This window comes from Orycteropus afer, unplaced genomic scaffold (assembly GCF_000298275.1).
Source record: "Orycteropus afer afer isolate SDZICR_OR568_19922 unplaced genomic scaffold, OryAfe1.0 scaffold00155, whole genome shotgun sequence".
In the NCBI taxonomy this organism is placed as follows: Eukaryota; Metazoa; Chordata; class Mammalia; order Tubulidentata; family Orycteropodidae; genus Orycteropus; species Orycteropus afer.
Genome location: NW_006921742.1, coordinates 3999039 through 4018321, shown reverse-complemented (window position 1 = coordinate 4018321; position 19283 = coordinate 3999039). Strand labels below are relative to the sequence as shown.

At 44.6% G+C, this 19283-nt stretch overlaps 1 protein-coding gene across 1 annotated transcript in view; it reads right to left on the bottom strand.

Annotated features, from left to right (window-relative positions):
* Positions 1-12543: 12543 nt before the first annotated feature.
* The window catches only part of NHSL1 (NHS like 1), a 96735-nt gene continuing 89995 nt past the window's right edge, over positions 12544-19283 (bottom strand). Inside the window, exons 7-9 of the mRNA XM_007946310.1 lie at positions 18838-19239; positions 18138-18298; positions 12544-13282 (exon numbers count right to left, since the gene is read on the bottom strand). Coding sequence (XP_007944501.1) covers positions 12544-13282; positions 18138-18298; positions 18838-19239 — 1302 coding nt within the window. The remainder of the gene's footprint in view (positions 13283-18137; positions 18299-18837; positions 19240-19283) is intronic.

The following is a 19283-nucleotide window of genomic DNA, read 5'->3' as shown; positions in this document are numbered from 1 at the left end:
GATAATACATCCCTTCAACCCTGAGATTATATGATAATTCTTAAAGTGAATCTCCTTAACCTGGGGACAATCGACCAATGCATCTCTAGTTAAGGTTGCCACAGCTCATGTTTATGGGTTTCCTTCTAGGTGCACACCTGAAATGAACTTCAGGTGGTGTTTTAAGCGCTTCACCTGAATTACCACATTCAACCCTGAGAGCCACCCTGTGAGCCACATTTTATCATCTCCATTTTACAGGTGAGGAAATTGAGGCACAGAGAGGTAACTTGCCCCATATCAAAGTGTAAGTGAGAGGCTGACGAGCCCAGGCAGTCTGACTCCAGGGCCCATGCTTTGACTGCTGTGCTGTACACAGCTGTTGAGTGCAGCTTTCGACAGTGATTGGCCGGCTGGGAGGCTGTGCAAGTGTCCTGTGCAGGCGTACCCTGGAGATACTGTAGGTTCAGTTCCAGGCCACCGCGATAAAGTGATTATTGCAGTAAAGTGCATCACACAAACGTTTGGGTTTCCTGGTGTGTATGAAAGTTATGTTTACACTATAATGGAGTCTATTCAGTATGCAATGGCATTATGAAAAAGTTTTGACACATTGCGATAATTACCAAATTGTGATACCAAGACGTGAGCACATGCTGTTACAGGGAAAATGGCACTGACACACTTGATGGATAGTTGCCATAAACCTTCAATTTGTAAAAAATGCAGTATCTGCGAAACAATAAAACGAAGTGCAATAAAACGAGGTTTGTTGTTGTTATGTGCCCTCAAGTTGGACCCGAATCATAGCGACCCCTCCTTGGGTTTCTGAGGCAGTATCACTACGGAAGTAGATTGCCCCATCTTCCTTCTGAGAAAACGAGGTATGCTTGTATATAAATAATTAACATGATTCAAGGAGGGGTCTCTATGAGTTGGGGCCAACTCGAGGGAACATAACAACAACATGACCTCATAGTTACCTTTCAGACTAAAACAGTCTAGATTCTGATTTTAAAGATATATGGCTGTAAAGTTTTATAATCCAGGCAATTATTGTCCAAAGAGACTGTATTTACATTGATTATTGAATTATTCCTTTCATTTTTATGCTTTCCAAAAAGAAATTATTTTATAGCAAATTTATCATTATTAACCAAAGAACACTTTTTAGGCACCCCTACCCCCATTGAAGAAAGTCCACAATACTGACTTCATTGTTATCAGGTAAATATTCTTAATATTTGCTCTATAATCATATATAAATATGGATCTTTTAAGCAAAACGTTCAACTTTAAATGATAGAAGCATATTTCTGATGATCAAGGTTCAGTTGTATGTGTTTTAGTGCAAATAACACGTGCCTCCTACTCATGCCTTCTCCATTTGTTTGCCAGCTCCTTCCCCCCACCCACCCCAACTCCCACGGCATTTTTAACTCTCTCTGGTGGCATAGAGCCTAAGGCATTTGACTGCTAACCACAAGGCTGGTGGTTCAAACCCACCAGCCGCTGCTCAGAAGGAAGGTTGGGCAATCTACTTCCGCAGTGCTGCCTTGGAAACCCAGGAGGGGTCGCTATGAGTCGAATCGGCTCGACAGCAGTGAGTTTGTGTTTTTTTGGCATGCTATTTTTTTTTTTTTTTTTAACAGCATGTAAAAAACAATTGGCAGTGGCACTTACAAAAATACCTCCTGGGGTGAGCAAGTGGTTGACAAACAAGCAGAGAAGGTGTGTGTTATTTGGGTATAATCTGAAACAAGTCCAGTAAAGAATTGATTTTTCACTCTTCTCATTCAGAATATAGTTTTCCCCTCCTTTTCCTTAAATCCAAGCATTTGTTTTTTCCCCAGACCCAAATTGATCAAAGGTATTTCTGACAGCAATTAATCAGTTATTTTAATTATATGTATGCCATTGATCATAAAATGTCCCTTATTTCAACATTTCTTACTAATTTTTTCTTATCTATAGGAAATGCAAGTTTAGATTCTGTTTTAAGGCTAAACCTTCCACTTGTTCTGTTGGTCTAATTTTTCTCAAAGAGCCTTGCTCCATCACATAACCCCTTTCCTCTCATCGTCAGTCCCTCCCTTTGTACATGCTCCCATTCTTCTCACTCACAGGCTCCAATGCTGCCTGCCCTCCCTACCACCATCCCTGCCCCTGCAACCCTTCTCCCCAGTTCCCCTTAGGCCCTTATGAAGGACAGTCATTCCCCTCTCTCTCACCTTGATTACATTTCTCTGGAAAGAGTTTTCCACATCTTCCATGGGTCTGTGGGTTGTGTGCTGGGGTATCTCAGGAACCATGAGTGGGAACTAAGGTGAAGAGCCGCGGCCTGCCACTGTGCTTCCTACAGAGCACATTTGTTTATGTCCTTTTCCAAATGATGATGTTTTTTTAAGAAGTCTGAAAACAGTTCATTTAAGCTCTGTGCATTCTTCTTTTCCCCTCTTGGTATCACTGTGTTGTGAGCTGCTGCTGAGTTGGTCCCCAGCTCGGGGGTATCCCGTGCACGACATTTTAGACGGCTGTGATCCATGGCGCTTTCGTTGGTTGATTTTTCACAAGGAAATTGCCAGCTCTTTCTTCCTAGTGTGGCTTAGTCTGGAAGCTCCAGTGAAACCAGTTCTGCATCATAGCACCACACAAGCGTCCAGAGAGAGGGGACTGAGAGAGAGAGAGAGAGGTGCCTGGGCATGGGGTACTTGGGCCAGGAATCTAACCTGGCTCTCCCACATGGAAGGCGAGAATTCTACTACTAAACCACCACTGCCCAAGTCATCACTTTCGTTGTTGTTGTTGTTAGGTGCCGTCAAGTCATCCTTGACACATAGCAACCCTAGGCACAACAGAATGAGACACTGTCCAGTCCTGTGCCAGCCTCACAATCCTTGCTACACCTGAGCCCATTGTTGCAGCCACTGTGTCAGTCCATCTTGTTGACCCTCCACTTTACCAAGCGTGATATCTTTCTCCAGGGAATGGTCCCTTCTGACAACATGACCAAAGTAGGTGAGGCGAAGTCTGGCCATTCTTGCTTCCAAGGAGCATTCTGTTGCACTTCCTCCAGGATGGATTTGTTAGTTCTTTTGGCAGTCCAGGTACTCAGTATTCTTTCCAACACCACAACTCAAAAACATCAACTCTTCTTTGATCGTCCTTATTCACTGTCCAGCTCTCACATGCATATGAGGCAGCTGAAACTACCATGGCTTGTGTCAGGTGCACCTTAGTCTTCAAGGAGACATCTTTGGTCCTCAGCATGTTACCTCTATAAACCCTGTGCTGCCCAATGAACATCCCACTGAAATGTCATTGGTTTTATTCATTCTTAAATAAGTCACTATGGAGTCCCCATCATGTTCCAGGCACAACACTAGTGGCTAGGATGTGGTTGGTGGTGAGTAAAAGTGCTCTCAAAGCACCTTATCAGTGACTGCCTAGTCTCCAAATTCAACATCTTTCAGTCTTCTACTTTCTGCACCTTTCTGCTGAGAATGTAGCAGTGAACATGACAGACAAGTCCCTGTCCTCATGGAGTTTACATTCTAGACAGAGTTTAAATGCAACTAGGATCACTTTAAATTGTGGTCAGTGCTATCAAGAAATTAAATAGGGCAGTAGGGTAGTGTGACTTGATGGAGTGTGATGTACCTCACATTGTATGATCAGGAAAGGCCACTCTGAGGAAGAGATGTTTGAGACTTGAATGATGAGAGAGAGGCAATCACATGAAAGCCTGGGAGAGAGCATTGCAGGCAGAAATGACAAAGGAAGAGCCCACATTTGGTACCCGGGACAAAAAGCTGCATGTACTGCTTGGTAAGCAAGGGAGAGCTGTGCTTGTCGAACACGGTCTCTCCAAACAAAGGCAACTGCTGATCTTATACAGAATTGTAGGAACCACATAGTTGAAGGATTAGTGGACTTTCAGAAGCGTTCAGGGATTGGTTGAGCTTTCGTGTGGAAGCGTGGTTAACACAGTGAGGCTGTTGCTGATCAGCATGATTTAGAAGCTTGGCTGAGCAGTGAAGTTACTGCTGCGAAGTTGTCATTGATTGGTTCTGATAGTTATTTGTTACTGTGGCCAAAGAGTGGTCATTTCTTTTCTGGAATCTGGAGTTGTGGCAGACAACCTCAGAAACGTGCCACTGATTCACCTTCGAGAAAGTACTAGCTTCACAGCTGTGATGGGTGTGGTTAGCTGACAGTCTCCAGCTGTTACTCTCTTCAGGGTCCACCTCAGGTGGCAAGATAAGGACGCACTCTTCTCAAGGGGTACCTGGCCACTGGCTGAGCACGGCGCTAGCAGACTGCATGCTTTCTTTCAGCCACCTTCCAGCCAGTGACTGAGCAGAGTGGTAGTGGGAGGATCCAGCCATTTCTGCCCAATTTGGGACTCCTCTCGTAAGCAATCTTTGCTCTGGGGCTGTCTGTTGGGCCACCAGGGACTTAGGTTTATGTTGCAGCCTGATGGTTCCCCTGCCCAGTCTTGCCTTTCTTTTCAGAGGGGTAACTTCACCAACAATCTTTTGAACTCTTAACTCCATCTCAGTATTCAATGGGCACAGTTGGTATCAGAGAGGTCCAAGAACATAGGTGATATGACTAGGCAGGTCACTCACTGTCTGGTTGGTTATGAGGCCCCATCACTGGTACAGAAAGTACACATACAGCCCTTGGCACAGGAAGGCAGTCTAGTTGTTAAAACTTTAGACAGACTGGCAAATTGGTGGAGGGGAATGCAATGGTTGGTGGATGATTCAGGTGTTCCAAATGTGGTGTGTTATGTGTGTGTGTGTGTGTGAGGGACGATACATACAAGGACAAGAGAACTGAATGGTTGTTACTAAGTTGTATTGATGTCCTTCATGTAGATAATGAAAAGTTGAGGTCAATTAACAAACAATTTAAAACTGAGTCTAAGAGTCTCTTTGGTTAGTGTGGTAGTTAAGTTTGTGTGTCAACTTGGCTGGACCTGGTTGAGTGGCTGGGCAGCTGGATGTAGTATTCCCCATGATGAGACTGGTAATCAACTCCATCGTGGAATCTACTGTGAGCAGCTGAGTAGCTGCCTTAGGGATATGGTACGCTTCTTGTATATAAGGAGAAGCCTTGGGGAATGGGCTCTAGCTTAGGCACGCTTGGACCCTGCATGTAGCTGTGTTGTTGTTCAACAGCCTGCCATACTCTGCCACTCTTGGGACTGTCAGTGGACTTAAATCAATGGCCTGCTGTGTTGTTTGGTAATATTGGGACTGTGACATTTGTCAACCTTGGGCTTTTAGCCTCAGCAGCCAGCAGCTGCCTGAGTGAAGTGATGCCTCTAGCTTCAGTGGGCCAGGAGCAAGAGGCAGAGCTGAAGCCCAAGGTCGAGGGGTTTTCATACAGCCCCTAGAGCCTGGCACTTGGAACTGGAACTTGGACTTCTAGCCTCCCAAACTGCAAGAGAATAAACTCCTGTTTGTTCAAGCCATCCCATATGTGGTATATTCTTGTCAGAATGGCACTAGGTAACCAACAGTGAGCTTGCCAGTAAGTCCTCGTCTCACACAGTAGGCAAGCACAGGATTTGACAGCAATAGTGGCTGTGTGCCAGATTACAACAGCTCAACCTAACCAGGTCTGTTATGAGATGCTCGGGGATAAACCTGGTGCTATGCTCTGGTAAACATTTTTAAAACTTATTTTTTTTTTTTAAATTTTTATTTATTGTGATTTGGGTGAAGATTTACAGAGCGAATTCACTTTCCATAAAGCAGTTCCCATATACTTTGTCTCATGTCATTGACCACAGTTTACAATGCAACAGCTCCCCTCCCACTTCCTCCCCATAGTTACCTCTTCCCAGTGACCATCCCTCCATACTCTCCTGCGCCCTGAGCTGTCTCCCTGTGCATAAGCAGCCCTTCCTTCTCCCATGATTGTTCTCTCCAGGGTGTGTGTCTACTTGAGGTAAATGTTTAACTCACATGCCTGTACATTGTTTGGCTGGAAACCACAGGTGTGGGTTCAATTCCAGACCTGAAGGGCAGCTAGGGGCCATAGTCTCAGTGGTTACACCAGGCTCTATTGGACCAGCAAACCTGATCCCCACCTTCTTTTTTCTTTTCCTCCAAATGATTTTGAGTTTTGTTCCACATTGTTCTCCCTCTCTATTCAGGATCTCCTACATCCCTTCCAAGTGGATGACAGTGGTAGCCAGGCACCATCTAGTTCTTCTGGTCTCATAGTTGTATAGGTTGCATATTGGATGGTGTACCGGTCGCTAGGACTGATTGTTTCCATTAATTTTGGTTTTCTTCTTTCTTCTTTGCTCTTGACGAGGAGAGACCCACTGTTGCATCTAGATGGCAGCTTGCTAGCTTTTAAGATCCCAGTCGCTACTCGCCAAAGTAGGAGTTAAAACTTATTTTGTGACACATTTTACTTAAGGGTAAGGAGCCCTGGTAGTGTAGTGCTTAAGCACTGGGCTATGAAGTGAAAGGTTGCCAGTTTGAACCCACCCAGCAGCTCCATGGGAGAAAGACTTGGTGATCTCTTTCTGTAAAGATTATAGCCTAGAAAACCTTATGGGGCAGTTTTAGTTTGTCACAAGGGGTCACTATGAGTTGGAATCGACTTGACAGCACCTAACAACAGCATTACTTAAGGGTTGCTGAGTTTTCAGCTAAGGGTGATGAAAAAAATTCAAAAGATAGTGATTATGGTTGCATAACCTGGTGAATGGAATTAATTTAATGTCACTGAACTGTACATGTGAAAATGGTTGAAATGGCAAATGTTTATTATATACATTCTACCACAATTAAAACAAAATGCTTATTTTGTGTGCTGGACAGTGGCTGAACATGGTACAGTAAAGGCAGAGAGACCAACTGGGAGGCGTTTGCTGTAGTCTGCTCAACAGATGATGGTTTGGGCCTAAGTGGTAGCAGTGGAACTGGATTTGAGATGGGTTTTGGCAGTATGTCTTATATAAATTGCTTATGATTTAGATATGGGATGAAGAGGAAAGAAGCCACAGGATGACCCTAGATTTTGGGCTTGAGCATCTGTGTGAATGGTAATGCCACTTATTAGTATGGTGAAAATTTGGGGAGAAGTTACATTCTGTTGTACATAAGGTTGCTATCAGTTGGAGCTGACTCGATGGCACGTAATGATGACAGCGTTTGGATGTGAGTCAGAATTGATTCAACGGCAGTGGGTTTTGTGTTGGGTTTGGATAGGACCATTGCTGGTGCAATAGCTGAGCACTTGACTGCTAACCAAAAGGCTGGAAGTTTGGACCCACCCAATAGCTCCACAGGAAAGAAGACCTGATGACTGCTTCCATGAAGATTACAGCCAAGAAAACCCTGTGGGGTAGTTCCACTCTGTCACATGGGGTCGCTACGAGTAGGATTGACTCGACAGCCCCCAGCAGGGTTTGGATATATTTAGCTTGAAACACCTCTTTGTGCATATTTTAAGTAAGCAGTTGGTATGCTAATCTGAAGGTCATAGAGGAAGATGAAACAGGAGTTATTTGGGAGTCATCATCAGTGTGTATATTTAATGCTATGGGACTAGATGAGGTCACCAGGGGAGAGCATAGCTCAAGAACCAAACCCTGTCACATCTTCTAATCCTTCATTGTTTCCCAGGATTCCAAACCCAAACCCAAGTTCCTTGGGGTGATACATCACCCTCTACATTCTTTCCCAGATTACCCTTCATTCTTATGTCCCACTGAGTTTGTCTAGAGACTGTTTATCTGCTCAGCTGCCTCTAAACGTGTTCTATGCCTTTGCCCTTATTGTCCTGTTTGCAATGGCTTTCCCCAGCCTGGTGAAATCCTCAGCTGTTAAGTCCTAGGTCAGGTACACTGCAGCAAATCCCAGTTAGAATCAATGATATGCTGCTCTAAGAATTACCACTCATCTGCAAAGTGAAGGTAGACAGCCCAAGGCCACGACCTCTAGATGTTCAATGGACTTGGCTTCTTTTTTCTCTGCCATCCTTAACTTGTGGCTTCTAGCCTCATTCATGCCTCAAAGGTTACCAGGTCGCTGTTCCTCTTCCAGCCTTCCATGCATTCTAGGGAAGAAGATGAAAGAAGCCAGAGGAGAGGATGACAGCCAGATAAGGAAAGCAATTTTCCTGGGAATTCCCATACTACTGCCTAAGTTTTGGCTAAAACTGTTACATGGCTGGCCCTCTTGACTACAGGGGCAGGCTGTGAGATGTAGTGTTTTGGTTGGGTACTGTTACGGATTCAGTTGTGTCCTGTTACGGATTCAGTTGTGTCCCTCACAAAAGATATGTTTAAAGTCCTAACTCCTGGTACTTAAGAATGTAACACAGCTTGGAAATAGGGCCTTTGAAGAGGTTTTCATTAAGGTATAAGAGGTTTGGTTTATCAGTTAACATGAGGTCATACTAGAGTAGGGTGGGTCCTTATCCAGTGAATGGTGTCTTCATAGAAGAGAGGAGAAGAAAAGGAGAGGAGAGGGAGAGACAGACAGACAGACATAGACAACAAAAGGAAGCAGCCATGTGATAACAGAGGTATCATAACAAACCAAAGAATGCCAAGGCTATCAGAAGAAAGGATCTTTTCCTAAAGCCTTCAGAGAGCATGGCCCAGCTGACTCCCTGATTTGGAACTATTCCACAGTATGTTTCTATTCTTATAAAGCCACTCAATCTGTTATACTTTTACGGCAACCCTAGGAAGCCATTTCAGGTTCACTGCCAACCTGAACCTATTGTGGACGTGCCACTGGTCAAAGATCCTTCATTGGGTGGGCTCCCAGCCAGATCTGCCAGAGCTGAGCGCTCTTCCTTTACATCTACTCTGAGACTCAGCTAGGTTCTGCAGGACAGTTAATTGTGTCTTTTTCACTAGGTCTAAGCCCCTTGTGGTAGTTGATACACATTTTTCTATCTTTGGACTCCCTCATCCTCAGCTAGCACATGGGAGGTATTTACTAAATGACATTTTTTCACTGCTAAACAAGCAACTAGATTGCTTTAGCCATTCTTCTGTGAATAAAGGCGGGCCTATGTATAGAAGGTAAGGAGCTCTGGTGGCATAGTGGGTAAGACATTTGGCTGCTAAACAGAAGGTCAGTGGTCCAAGCCCACCATCTGATAAGGCAATCTACTTCTGTAAAGATTTACAGCCTTGGAAACCCAACGGGGGTCACTATGAGTTGGAACTGACTTGATGACAGTCAAGGGATGTAGAAGGTGGTTTAAAGTAGCTCATTGAAAGAAACTCTATTATAGTAGCTGAAAAGATTATAGGAAAAAGGATTTTAAGAACCAGGTCCATGTTTTTTTGAAGGACCCTTTTCTCCCCACAATAGTAAGATAATATCCGATTATCTTTAAATTTTCTTATTTATTTGCTAATTTAATGATGGAACCTCAGCAATATGAAGTTACTCACATGTGAGCTGATAAAATATTAAGCCAAACCTCGAAAACCATTCCAGTGCTTCACCCATCTTCCTAGGATGCCCATCACCATCTGTGGGTGTAGAATGAGATGTAGATAAAGAAGAACCTCCCTTTCCTATCATTGGGATGACCCCAGAATTATACCATCAGCCCCACAGAAGATTCAATGTTCTCCATAAATAGTATGAGGGCAGAAGTTCAGATGGCTTCCAACTAATCCACCAAATGGTCATTGGTTTCTCTCCCAACTCTTAGAAGAGGTAGAAATAATTTAGCTCTAGGGCTTCTGTTTATGACTCTGACAATATCTCAGGGTATAAGGGGTGTCAAGTCTACTCTCATCAATTTTTTTTTTAATATAACGTTGTCCACAATGTCACAAGTGAGCCCCCACACAGGAATTAAATAGCAAAGCTAAAGACAGCCTACGTTTCAGGGATGAGTCTTAAGTCCTGTTTCCCTCCATTTCACCCACACCTGTGATAAGTTCTCTCTCTCTCCACATGCTGCACCATTTAACCCATCAGCTAATACATTATTCATATTTTATTCAAAAGCCCAAAGGACGCTGTTTAGGCTTGTTTTCCCGTCTGTCCATTTGGAGGGCACCGTCCAGGGTCTGTGCTACTCTTGTCTCCTGTGTGTGTCCCCACCTCCCACAGGCACCTTCTGGTCTTCACGGCTGTTCTGCTTCTACCTAGCAAAGCACTCAACAACTCTGCCCAAGAAGACCTCCCTCATTATTCACAAAAGAAAAGTTACAAATACTTACTTGACAACTGTTTTATTCAAAGCAAGTGTAAAATGCAGCAGGTTTTTTCTTTTTTAAAAAAGAGAGAGCGAGAGAGCAATTTTATTAATTTCATATTCAAAAGGCACCATACCATTTTTTCTAAAATTTAGAATGTAAGCTCCTGTGCCCAATCTAGTAGACAATTACTCCTAAAGACAAAAGCCTTTGCCTTTGGCTGAATGGTAGCTATGGCTTCCTTAGTGTGTGTGTGTGTGTGTGTGTGTGGGGGGGGTATTTTGTATTTTTTTCAGAGCAAGGAAGGAGCCTTCATTCTTTGTTTGTTTTTGCCTCAAAGACCTTTCTAAATAGGAGTTTAAAGTTTTATTACATAAACCCTTGGACAACATGAACTGTGCAGTCCAACTTTTAGATGGTATTTTCATACCCAAAACTATGACGGCAACTGGCAGCTGCCTTTTATTTAGGCTAAGAGTCACAGTATTGTCATTACAGACATTTCCTTCTAAAGAAGAAAAGAAGTGAGGACTCTACCTTTACTTAACTAACAAAGGAGTCTTAAGTATAGGGAAAAGGGAGCTCTGGTGGCACAGTGGTTAAGGCATTCAGCTGCTAACCAAAAGGTTGGAGGCTTGAACCCACCATCTGCTCTGTGGGAGAAGCAGCAGCAGTCTGCTTCTGGAAAGATCAGCAGCCTTGGAAACCCTGTGGGGCAGTTCATCTCTGTCCTGCAGGGTCACCATGAGTTGGAATCAACTCAATGGCAGTGGTAAGTATGGGGAGGAGTCCAAAAGGTTAACATGCTCTGCAGCTGAATGAAAGACTGGAAGTTCGAGCCTACCCAGAGGCACCTCGATCTGCTTCAGAAGCTCTACAGAGCACAGCTGTAGTGTGACACCTGGTTGGCGTGAGTTGGAATCATCTCACTGGCAATGGTTAACTGGACTAAGTGCAGGGAAGGTGGGATGCTGTGGGGATCCCAAGGATTTGATATTAAAATAAATAGATACTTTTCTCCCATGTCTAACAGTGTTGAAATTCTAACTGGAGAAGAAGAAAAGTGATTAGCTAACTCTCTTTATAATATAAACACATACAACGAAATGATGCAAAAAATCTTTTTAATCTAAATACTCATTTCCCAGGGCTAATTAATAGCCAAGGCTTGCCAATTTTTATCAGTTTATTTGACTAACAACAGCTATCCAGCATTTTCTTCAGAGTAAGATAATATATAATAGATTTTCATAAACCCTTCTAAATTAGGACATGATACTGCAGGCAGTTAAAGGAAAAATAGCCACAACTTTTTCTTTGGTGTAACCAAAAGGATATCCAAACGTTAGCAGATGCTGACATTTCCGTGATGAGAAATTGCCAAATGGAAGTTTCAGCCCTGTAAAAACAGCTGTAAAAGGCCAAGCTCCACCTGCAGTTCTGTAGTGCAAGTTTTCAAATTTCATTTTGAAAAATAATTTTATTTCATAAGCAGGAAACACATTCCAGCAGTGCATCACGTACTCCAGCCCTCTCTCGGCTCGTCCCCTCCCTCCACCTGCCTGTACACACCGTCATCTCAGTTCCCCAGGAAGGGCTCAGCTGCTGCTGAAGGAGGAAGTCCATTACAAAGTTATCCACGCCTCTACACATCAGGCTGAAAGCTGCATGGATGTGGCTGCAGAGCGGCAGGCTCTAGTCCCAGCGTTGCCATTACCACACACGTGTCATTTTTACAAAAAAGAAACGAAGCCTTTTTTCCCCAGAAAAAAGTACCTGAACCTGTCAGTCAGCCCTTTCCCAACTTCTTTGTGTTAACCACGACATGCTTCACCTCAAAAGCACACCCGTGTATATCCCCACGCACTCTGGGCAGTAAGAACCCTGCCGCCTCCCCGCCAGCAGCCATGGTCCTCGCTCTCATCATGGAACTCACTAGTCTCTACAACACTCTTAAAGCAATGATCTCCTAGGCCCGAGGACACCTTTACTCTAGCTAGCTTAACTCTGTCTTTTCTCTATGTCTGTACATGTGGTTTATGAGTGTGTGTATCTTTTTTACATAAAATACTTTCAAAAATGCACACACACATACACACACACACCCAGCATTTAGCAAAAACAATCTTCCCCAGGAAGCACTTCCAGAAGTTAAGCTTCTACTTGCTTTTAAGCCACAGGGCAAGTGCCAAGTGAGTCTGAAATCACCCTCCCTTAATTCTGCTGGGCTGCCAAGCTCAGGCCCCCACACCAGTGCTGAGGGCTCCAGGTCCTGCTGATGACTGGTACCCAGCAGGCCTACCAACAGGGTTGTAGTGCCCATCTCCCCACCACTACCTGGGAGAGTCGCTTTCTTGGTTCTAACTCTCTTCCCGGGGAGGATCTCCACAGTGTCCCGATGGATCCCGGCCCTCTGTGCTGGCTGTCCCATCTAGGGGGCCAGTGGGAAGCTTGGCCTGCAGGGAGGTGGCAGGCTCCTCGCCTTGAAGCAGGCTGCCCTCCTCCATGTCACTCCTGACCACTCCAACCAGTGAACCTCCCCTCGCAGCGACCAGAGCCCGGCGAGCTCTGCTGTCCACAGGCTCCATGGCCTCCCCTTCACCCTCAGAGATGACGGTCATGGGGCTGCTCTGGATTCGGTTCCGTATGCTGTACCTGCTGCTGGCAGCAGAGGGTGGTGTGCGACTGCGCCCGTACCTGGGGCCAGAGAAGGACAGACTCCGAGGCATCAGGCCTTCGTTCTTGGCCCACTCCTCTTGGGCCCTTCTGTTCTTGCTCGGGGAGCAGCTTGATGGGCTCTCAGGAGTGTCTGCAGACGACTCTGACTTCGATCTGTGGAATCTAGGGTCTGTGTTCTTGAGCATCTCGGCCGCTGACATGCGAGCACTTGTGTCCGATCGACTCCCCTTTCTCAGCAGCAGAGCCTTGAAGTTGTCACTGCTCGTACTGCTCTTCCGGACACTTCTCTGAATGGATCCCACTTGCTTGGGGGAGGTCAGGCTTGGGGCAGCACCGGTGGGGGTCACGGGGGGTGAGGGAGAATGGTTTCGGGAGTGATCGTCGTCTGAATCTTTACGGCCAAGGACTCTCCTTTTGGATCTGAGAGAGAAAACAACCACAAACATAAAGGTTAATTCCTACTGGGCAGGCACAGCCCCCTGCTTCTCCTCTTGCATTTTCAGGTCACTATCACCTTAAAAAGGTGCCCTGGTGGCACAGTGGTCAAAGTGCTTGGCTGCCAACCAAAGGTCGGCAGTTTGAACCCACCAGCCACTCTGCCAGAAACAATGTGGCAGTCTGCTTCTGTAAACATCTACAGCCTTGGGAACCCTACGGTGCAGTTCTACTGTGTCCTAGAGGATTGGTACAAGTCTGAATCTACCAGATGGCAGTGGGTTTGGCTTTCTGGGGTATAATGATTTAAGATTGACTTGTTCTTTGTTTTCCCCTATGGAAACTTTCAAATACATGCACAGAAAGAATAGTTCATTGTATTACTATATAAGTTCATGGCCCAGTTATGATAATCATTAACTTATGGCCTTAAATATTTTCATCTCTGCCTCTGCTGGATTATTTGAAACAAATCTCAGATAGCATGTTAAATGTACTTCAGAAAGGACATTTCCAAAGTTTTTAATAACGTAACTCCTATACTGAACTACCATAGTAAACCTACTGGAGGAATGTCACGGCACTGACCATCCGGTCTTTCTACTCCTCCGTCCCATTTGATGCTAGCATCTGAACTGGTTCAATAGAGACACCAGCTCCTAGAACGTAACCTACACTAAGATATGCTCCCACTTCAGTTCTAGACCAACTCTACAGCTTTCCGTTCATTCTCATCCTGGACCTTGACGTAAACCAGTCTTCCTGAGTTCTTACAAGACTGTGTGTCGGCTTCTAGAAATCTAATTTTCCAGGAAACGAGAAGGAACCTTCTGTGCCAGGTCCTGTTTCACGACTGACGCCAGAGACCCTTAAACCAATTAAGAAAATGTGAGGGGTGGGGTAGAGCATGAGAGGGAAGGGGCTTATCAGGGAAAATAAAATGTTCCCTGAGGTTATTTCTTGGTGTCTGGGAACCGCTCTGTGCAATGTGCTTTCTACTGCTAGCAGGACAGAGAGAGTAAAGCAGGTGAACCACGTGGCCCCCTTGCTGGTCTCTTCATTTCAACAACTCAGTGAGCAGGTGATCACTTAGGTAACTGCAGGTGGACCGTGCTTTAAGGTAAGGAGATACAGCTGATGAAATAAAGACATTGGTATGTATACCTCTCTTCCTGCTGTAAAATTCTACAACATTTGACAAGGAAATTTGAGAGTATAAAGAGCTGAATCTGCGCACTACCAACTTCTAGCCATGTGACACTGGACAAGTGATTCATCTGTGCTGCAACTTAGTTTCCACGCCTGTAAAAGGGGGATGAGGTTGTGATGGTTAAATGAGATAAAAAAACATAGCCTCTGGAATCATGCAAACTTGGGCTCAATCCCACTGGTAAAGCTTTCTTCCTGTGTGACTTTGGGTGAATTGAATTTTCTGATCTCTGTTTGCTATGTGGAAAAGGAGAATCATAGTATATAACAAATAGTTTATCAATAAAGAAGAATGTGAAACAGTTGTAAAGTGACAGGCATAGCGTAAGTGCTTACTAACACCCTGCATGTCATTCAGGGAAATCTAATTCTCTCTTCCTGCCACCACGCCAAGCAGTAGTGCTGTTTCCATACTACGGCCTGCACAGCAAGGCCAAGATACAGACAGGCCCATGTTGGCTGTCCCAGGCTCAGTGTTCCCTGGGTCTTCTCCCCACTTAGAAAAAGAGAAGCCACTAAAGCAGAGGAGAGGGAATGGCAAGGACCTAGTGTGGAGGCTGAAGAGTGGCCAGAACTGATGTGGCACCAGCAATGGATGGGCCTGGCCCCCTTTGAGACTGCAGAACCTGGCCTGTGATCCTTTGGTTCAATGGTCCTGCTTAGTAGGTGACCAGAGTAGCATACTGGTATAAGTTAATGACAATTGACAAAACCACAGCAATAATAAAATCTCAGAACTTTGTAGCTGGACAGGGCTTTAGAAGTGGTCTAGTCCAAACCCTCGGGCTTTCAGAGAAGGTAGCTGAGGTTCAGAGTGCACGGTACCACAGCTCGTTAGTGTGAGACCTAGGATCGCATGGAGTGTCTTTCCCCTTATACCTCATGGCCTCACGACTGTTACCGCTTTCTCCTCAGAAGCAGCTCTGCTTATCTTCTTCTTTACGATATTCATTTGTGGTATAATTTTTTATTTGGTTTTTACATGGCGAGAATGTTCTGAGAGCCATAACTACATTGGATTAAAGTGATACTTTCATTGTAGATTTGAGTGATTGCAAGACAGGGCTGTGGTTTCTCAAGAGCAACTGCCTTTTAAAATGAGAATTAAATATAAATCTATATATTTTGTATATGTACATTACAAAAAGATGGCTATAGAAAGTGTTTAAACAGTTAACACTGGCTTAAAAACTAACTACTTCAATAAATATAAAAACTTCACACCTCAACTGGTGTTCTACATTTTCCATCTGGCTCTAAATCTGAAGTGAGTTAATTTGCATTACAGAATTTGAAAGCTGTGTTTCAATTTAGATATTCTTTATTTAAGATTGAGTTTAGGTGCTGAAGGACACAGAATAAAGCTCTAAAGCTCATAGATTTTAGATGGAATTTTATTATGCTGGCTAATCAAATCAGCCAGTGAAAACCCTATGGATCACAGTATTCCAATCCACAACCAATCATGGGAATGACACAGCACTGGGCAGTGTTTGTTCCGTTGTGTGTAGGGTCGCCATGAACCAATGGCCAATTCCACAGCAGCCAACACAACAACATATTATCAATGCAAAAACAGAAATTACCACGTGTCCTTGTTCTCTGTTTGCAATCCACACCCAAGGCCCATGGCCTTTATTTCCAAGGGTAAGTAATACAGACAGCTTGATTTCTTTATCTACAGTAGATGTACTACTCTCTGGGAGGGAAAAATCACAAATTTTTCAGTGCCTCAAGAAGACAGGCAAAACAAAATATAGACGAGTCACTGGGTATAGTTTTAGGAAAAGCATGTAGTAATCTGGCCCCACAACAGCTAGATTTCCTCACTGAGACCAAGTATTTAGTACATAGGGCAACAAGGCAACCCTGATCTCATCTGTGGCTTGCTATTATAAATATATCTGACTATACTTAGCAACTCAATGCATTCCATCTTAAACAAAAGAGTCTGAGTCTTAGAGGAATTTTCTGACAGTTAAGTTCTAGTTGGTTTCATTTAATTCAGAAAGTGTTTATTGAATGCTTACCACACGTCTAGCATGGTTCTAGTTGGAAATAACATCCGTATAAACTTCTAGAAAAGCCACTAAAGTTGGTATTCAAAGGATGTAGTGTTTCTCATTTTTCTGTTTTGAGAAATAATTTGGTACCCAGCTACTACTGTCTTTCTAATGAGATGAAAGAAACCATCCAGGAAACAGTAAAAGGCAGTCTTTAGGTTCCACTAAATCATGTACTCACACTAGAGCTGAGAGGTAAAGAACATAATTCTTGACAAACTCCTTCATTCACCAGCTCCTCTCCACCCTACACAACATGTTTATACGTTACATGAAGAGTTACAGATAGGGACAACAGGATGCTTTCTTCACATGGAACAGTCTTCTCACTTAGCTTCCAAGACTCGGGAACACAGTGCTGCCACAAGGTTATTCACACAGAGAATTAATTGTTTCTACAGATGGGGCTGTTAGGAGGAAAATGAGGGATCTTGATTCAGGGCAATATAAGGTCTTGGTAGCATAAAGGCATTCATATGAGTTGTCTGAAATACTGTGGTAAAGAAGGCTAGAAGGAAGCAAAAAGCTTATATAGCATTATGTTTAAAGCACTTGTACCTATATAATCTGATCAATTTTTATAATAATATTGTTGTAATAGCACTTAGCTATTTACAGCCAGAAAAAATGCTGTAACAAATAGAATTGCTAAGTGATGCTCACTTTTAAAAGTGACCAGATATAAAAAGGGTAACACCTCAGGCAGGTTTTTTTTTTTTTTTTTTTCCAATTTTACCCTATATATATTTTCAGGGAGTTCTGGTGGCATGGTGCCTAAGGCATTTGACTGCTAACCAGAAGGCTGGCAGTTCAAACCCACCAGCCACTTGTCAGAAGGAAGACTGGGCAATCTACTTCCATAGTGATACTCTCTTGGAAACTCAAGGAAGGGTAGCTATGAGTCAGATCTGACTCAATGGCAGTGAGTTTGGTTTGGTTTATATTTTCAAATATATATATAAATATATTTTAAAATATATTTTTAAATGCAACCACTTCTGACACCAGTAGATGGCACCAGTGGTATATAACATTGAGTAAATTTAATTTCTTTTGCTCCTGTTCAGAAAGAGATGTTCTCTTTTATTTTCAACACTGAAGTAGCCAAAGAAATGGCACTGCGAAATCTAGATTTTTCTAGTTAAATAATAATAGTAAGACTCCCTCAGGGAAGGAGGAATACTACCCTGTGTGCATCTGAAGTCCACAGAACACAGCAAACTTCACCATGGACTGGACTATGTGTGGACTGCTCTAATCCCAACTTGTATAAAAAACACTTTGTCATATGACAGAAACATTGCGTTTCTCGCCAGCAGGAGCAGTGCCTACCAGAAGGTGTCACATGAGCCTCTGTCCCCGATGTCATAATAAAACTTGGGAGCAAAGCAAAACAGAAACTAGAGACAGAAGGAATGACAATATAGAAAATACATGAAAAAATCATCAGTGAAGTTAAGGATCATAATTGGGTGACAGAGGAAGCCTCAGGAGGGGAATCAAGGAACAACCATTTGGGAAGGGGGGTTATCAAAGAGATTCAAATCTGAGAGAGGAGTTTGGGGTACCTGTGAATAGCTGCAAAGAGGTCTTCAGTGGTCCTGGGTCTGCTGGGGGTCATCACTTCATCACTCCCTTCTTCCTTGAGGAAGTCCCAGGCCTCCACGGAAGAGCCTGCTGTGTCTGCGTCCAGCACCCTGGCTACAGAGAGAGGCAAACACGTACACAACTAGACACACAAGACACTGGAGTGTCAGCCAAGCTCCCCGAAAGCTCTTTCCTGCAGTTCCGACCCCACGAGAAGCCCAGAGATGCAGGGCGGTCTGCCGTTTGGTATGTTGTAAGGATGGAGGCAGGAGAGGCACTGACATGACAGTTCAAACTCTCTTTTTTCTGTTAAGTAACAAACGACTGAATGGCTTGAATTTTGTTCTGACCTTTTGCTGCTCAGCAGAGGGAGGTCCCAGCATGCTGCAGACCAGCCTATTTTCTCCCCATCTGTAAGCCCTCCCTTTAGGCTACTACTTGGATCTTGAATTTTTGTAACATTCATAAACTCCCGAGTTGATAAGCTCCCATGTGAGGCTGCACAGGAAGCCCACAGGCTCAGGCTTACACAGGAGTGTGATCAGGCTCCGTGTGTGAACATTCAACAGCCGTGGCTGCCTCAGCTGTGTATGGCCAGAGATGAATAAGACAGCAAAACTCAGACTTACCCCCTCCATGCTCCAGAGGTGGGCGGCGCTCCCCGCTGCCCACACCATCCACACTGCTGTCGGTCCCGCTGCCTTCATCCGAGGTGCCCGGCTCTTCCTGCTTGGGGGCTGATGAGGCATCGGGCTGTACCATGGAGGCACTGGCTTCCCCTCTGCCAAGGGACGTGGATCCTGCAGCTCCTCCCTCCAGAACCGAGCTGCCAGAGTCCAGCTCATCAGAACCGGTTCTGGCTGCAGAACTCTCTTTTGCCTCCTCCCTGTGCACAGAGTCCAGCTCTCCCCTTGCGGGGCTGGGCGCGTCTCTGAAGGCTTCCCTCACGTTCTCTGTGTGCTCCTCGGTGAGATCTCTCTGAGGAGGTGGCGGCACCACAAGGAACAGTTTGGGCTTCTTTGAAATAGGAGGCGGCTTCCTGCTGGGTGAGGAGCCATGTGGGTCCGTTGGCGAGCTGGGCTGCTCCTGGACCGGTGCGGTCCTGAGGCCCGACTGCGCCTTTGCGC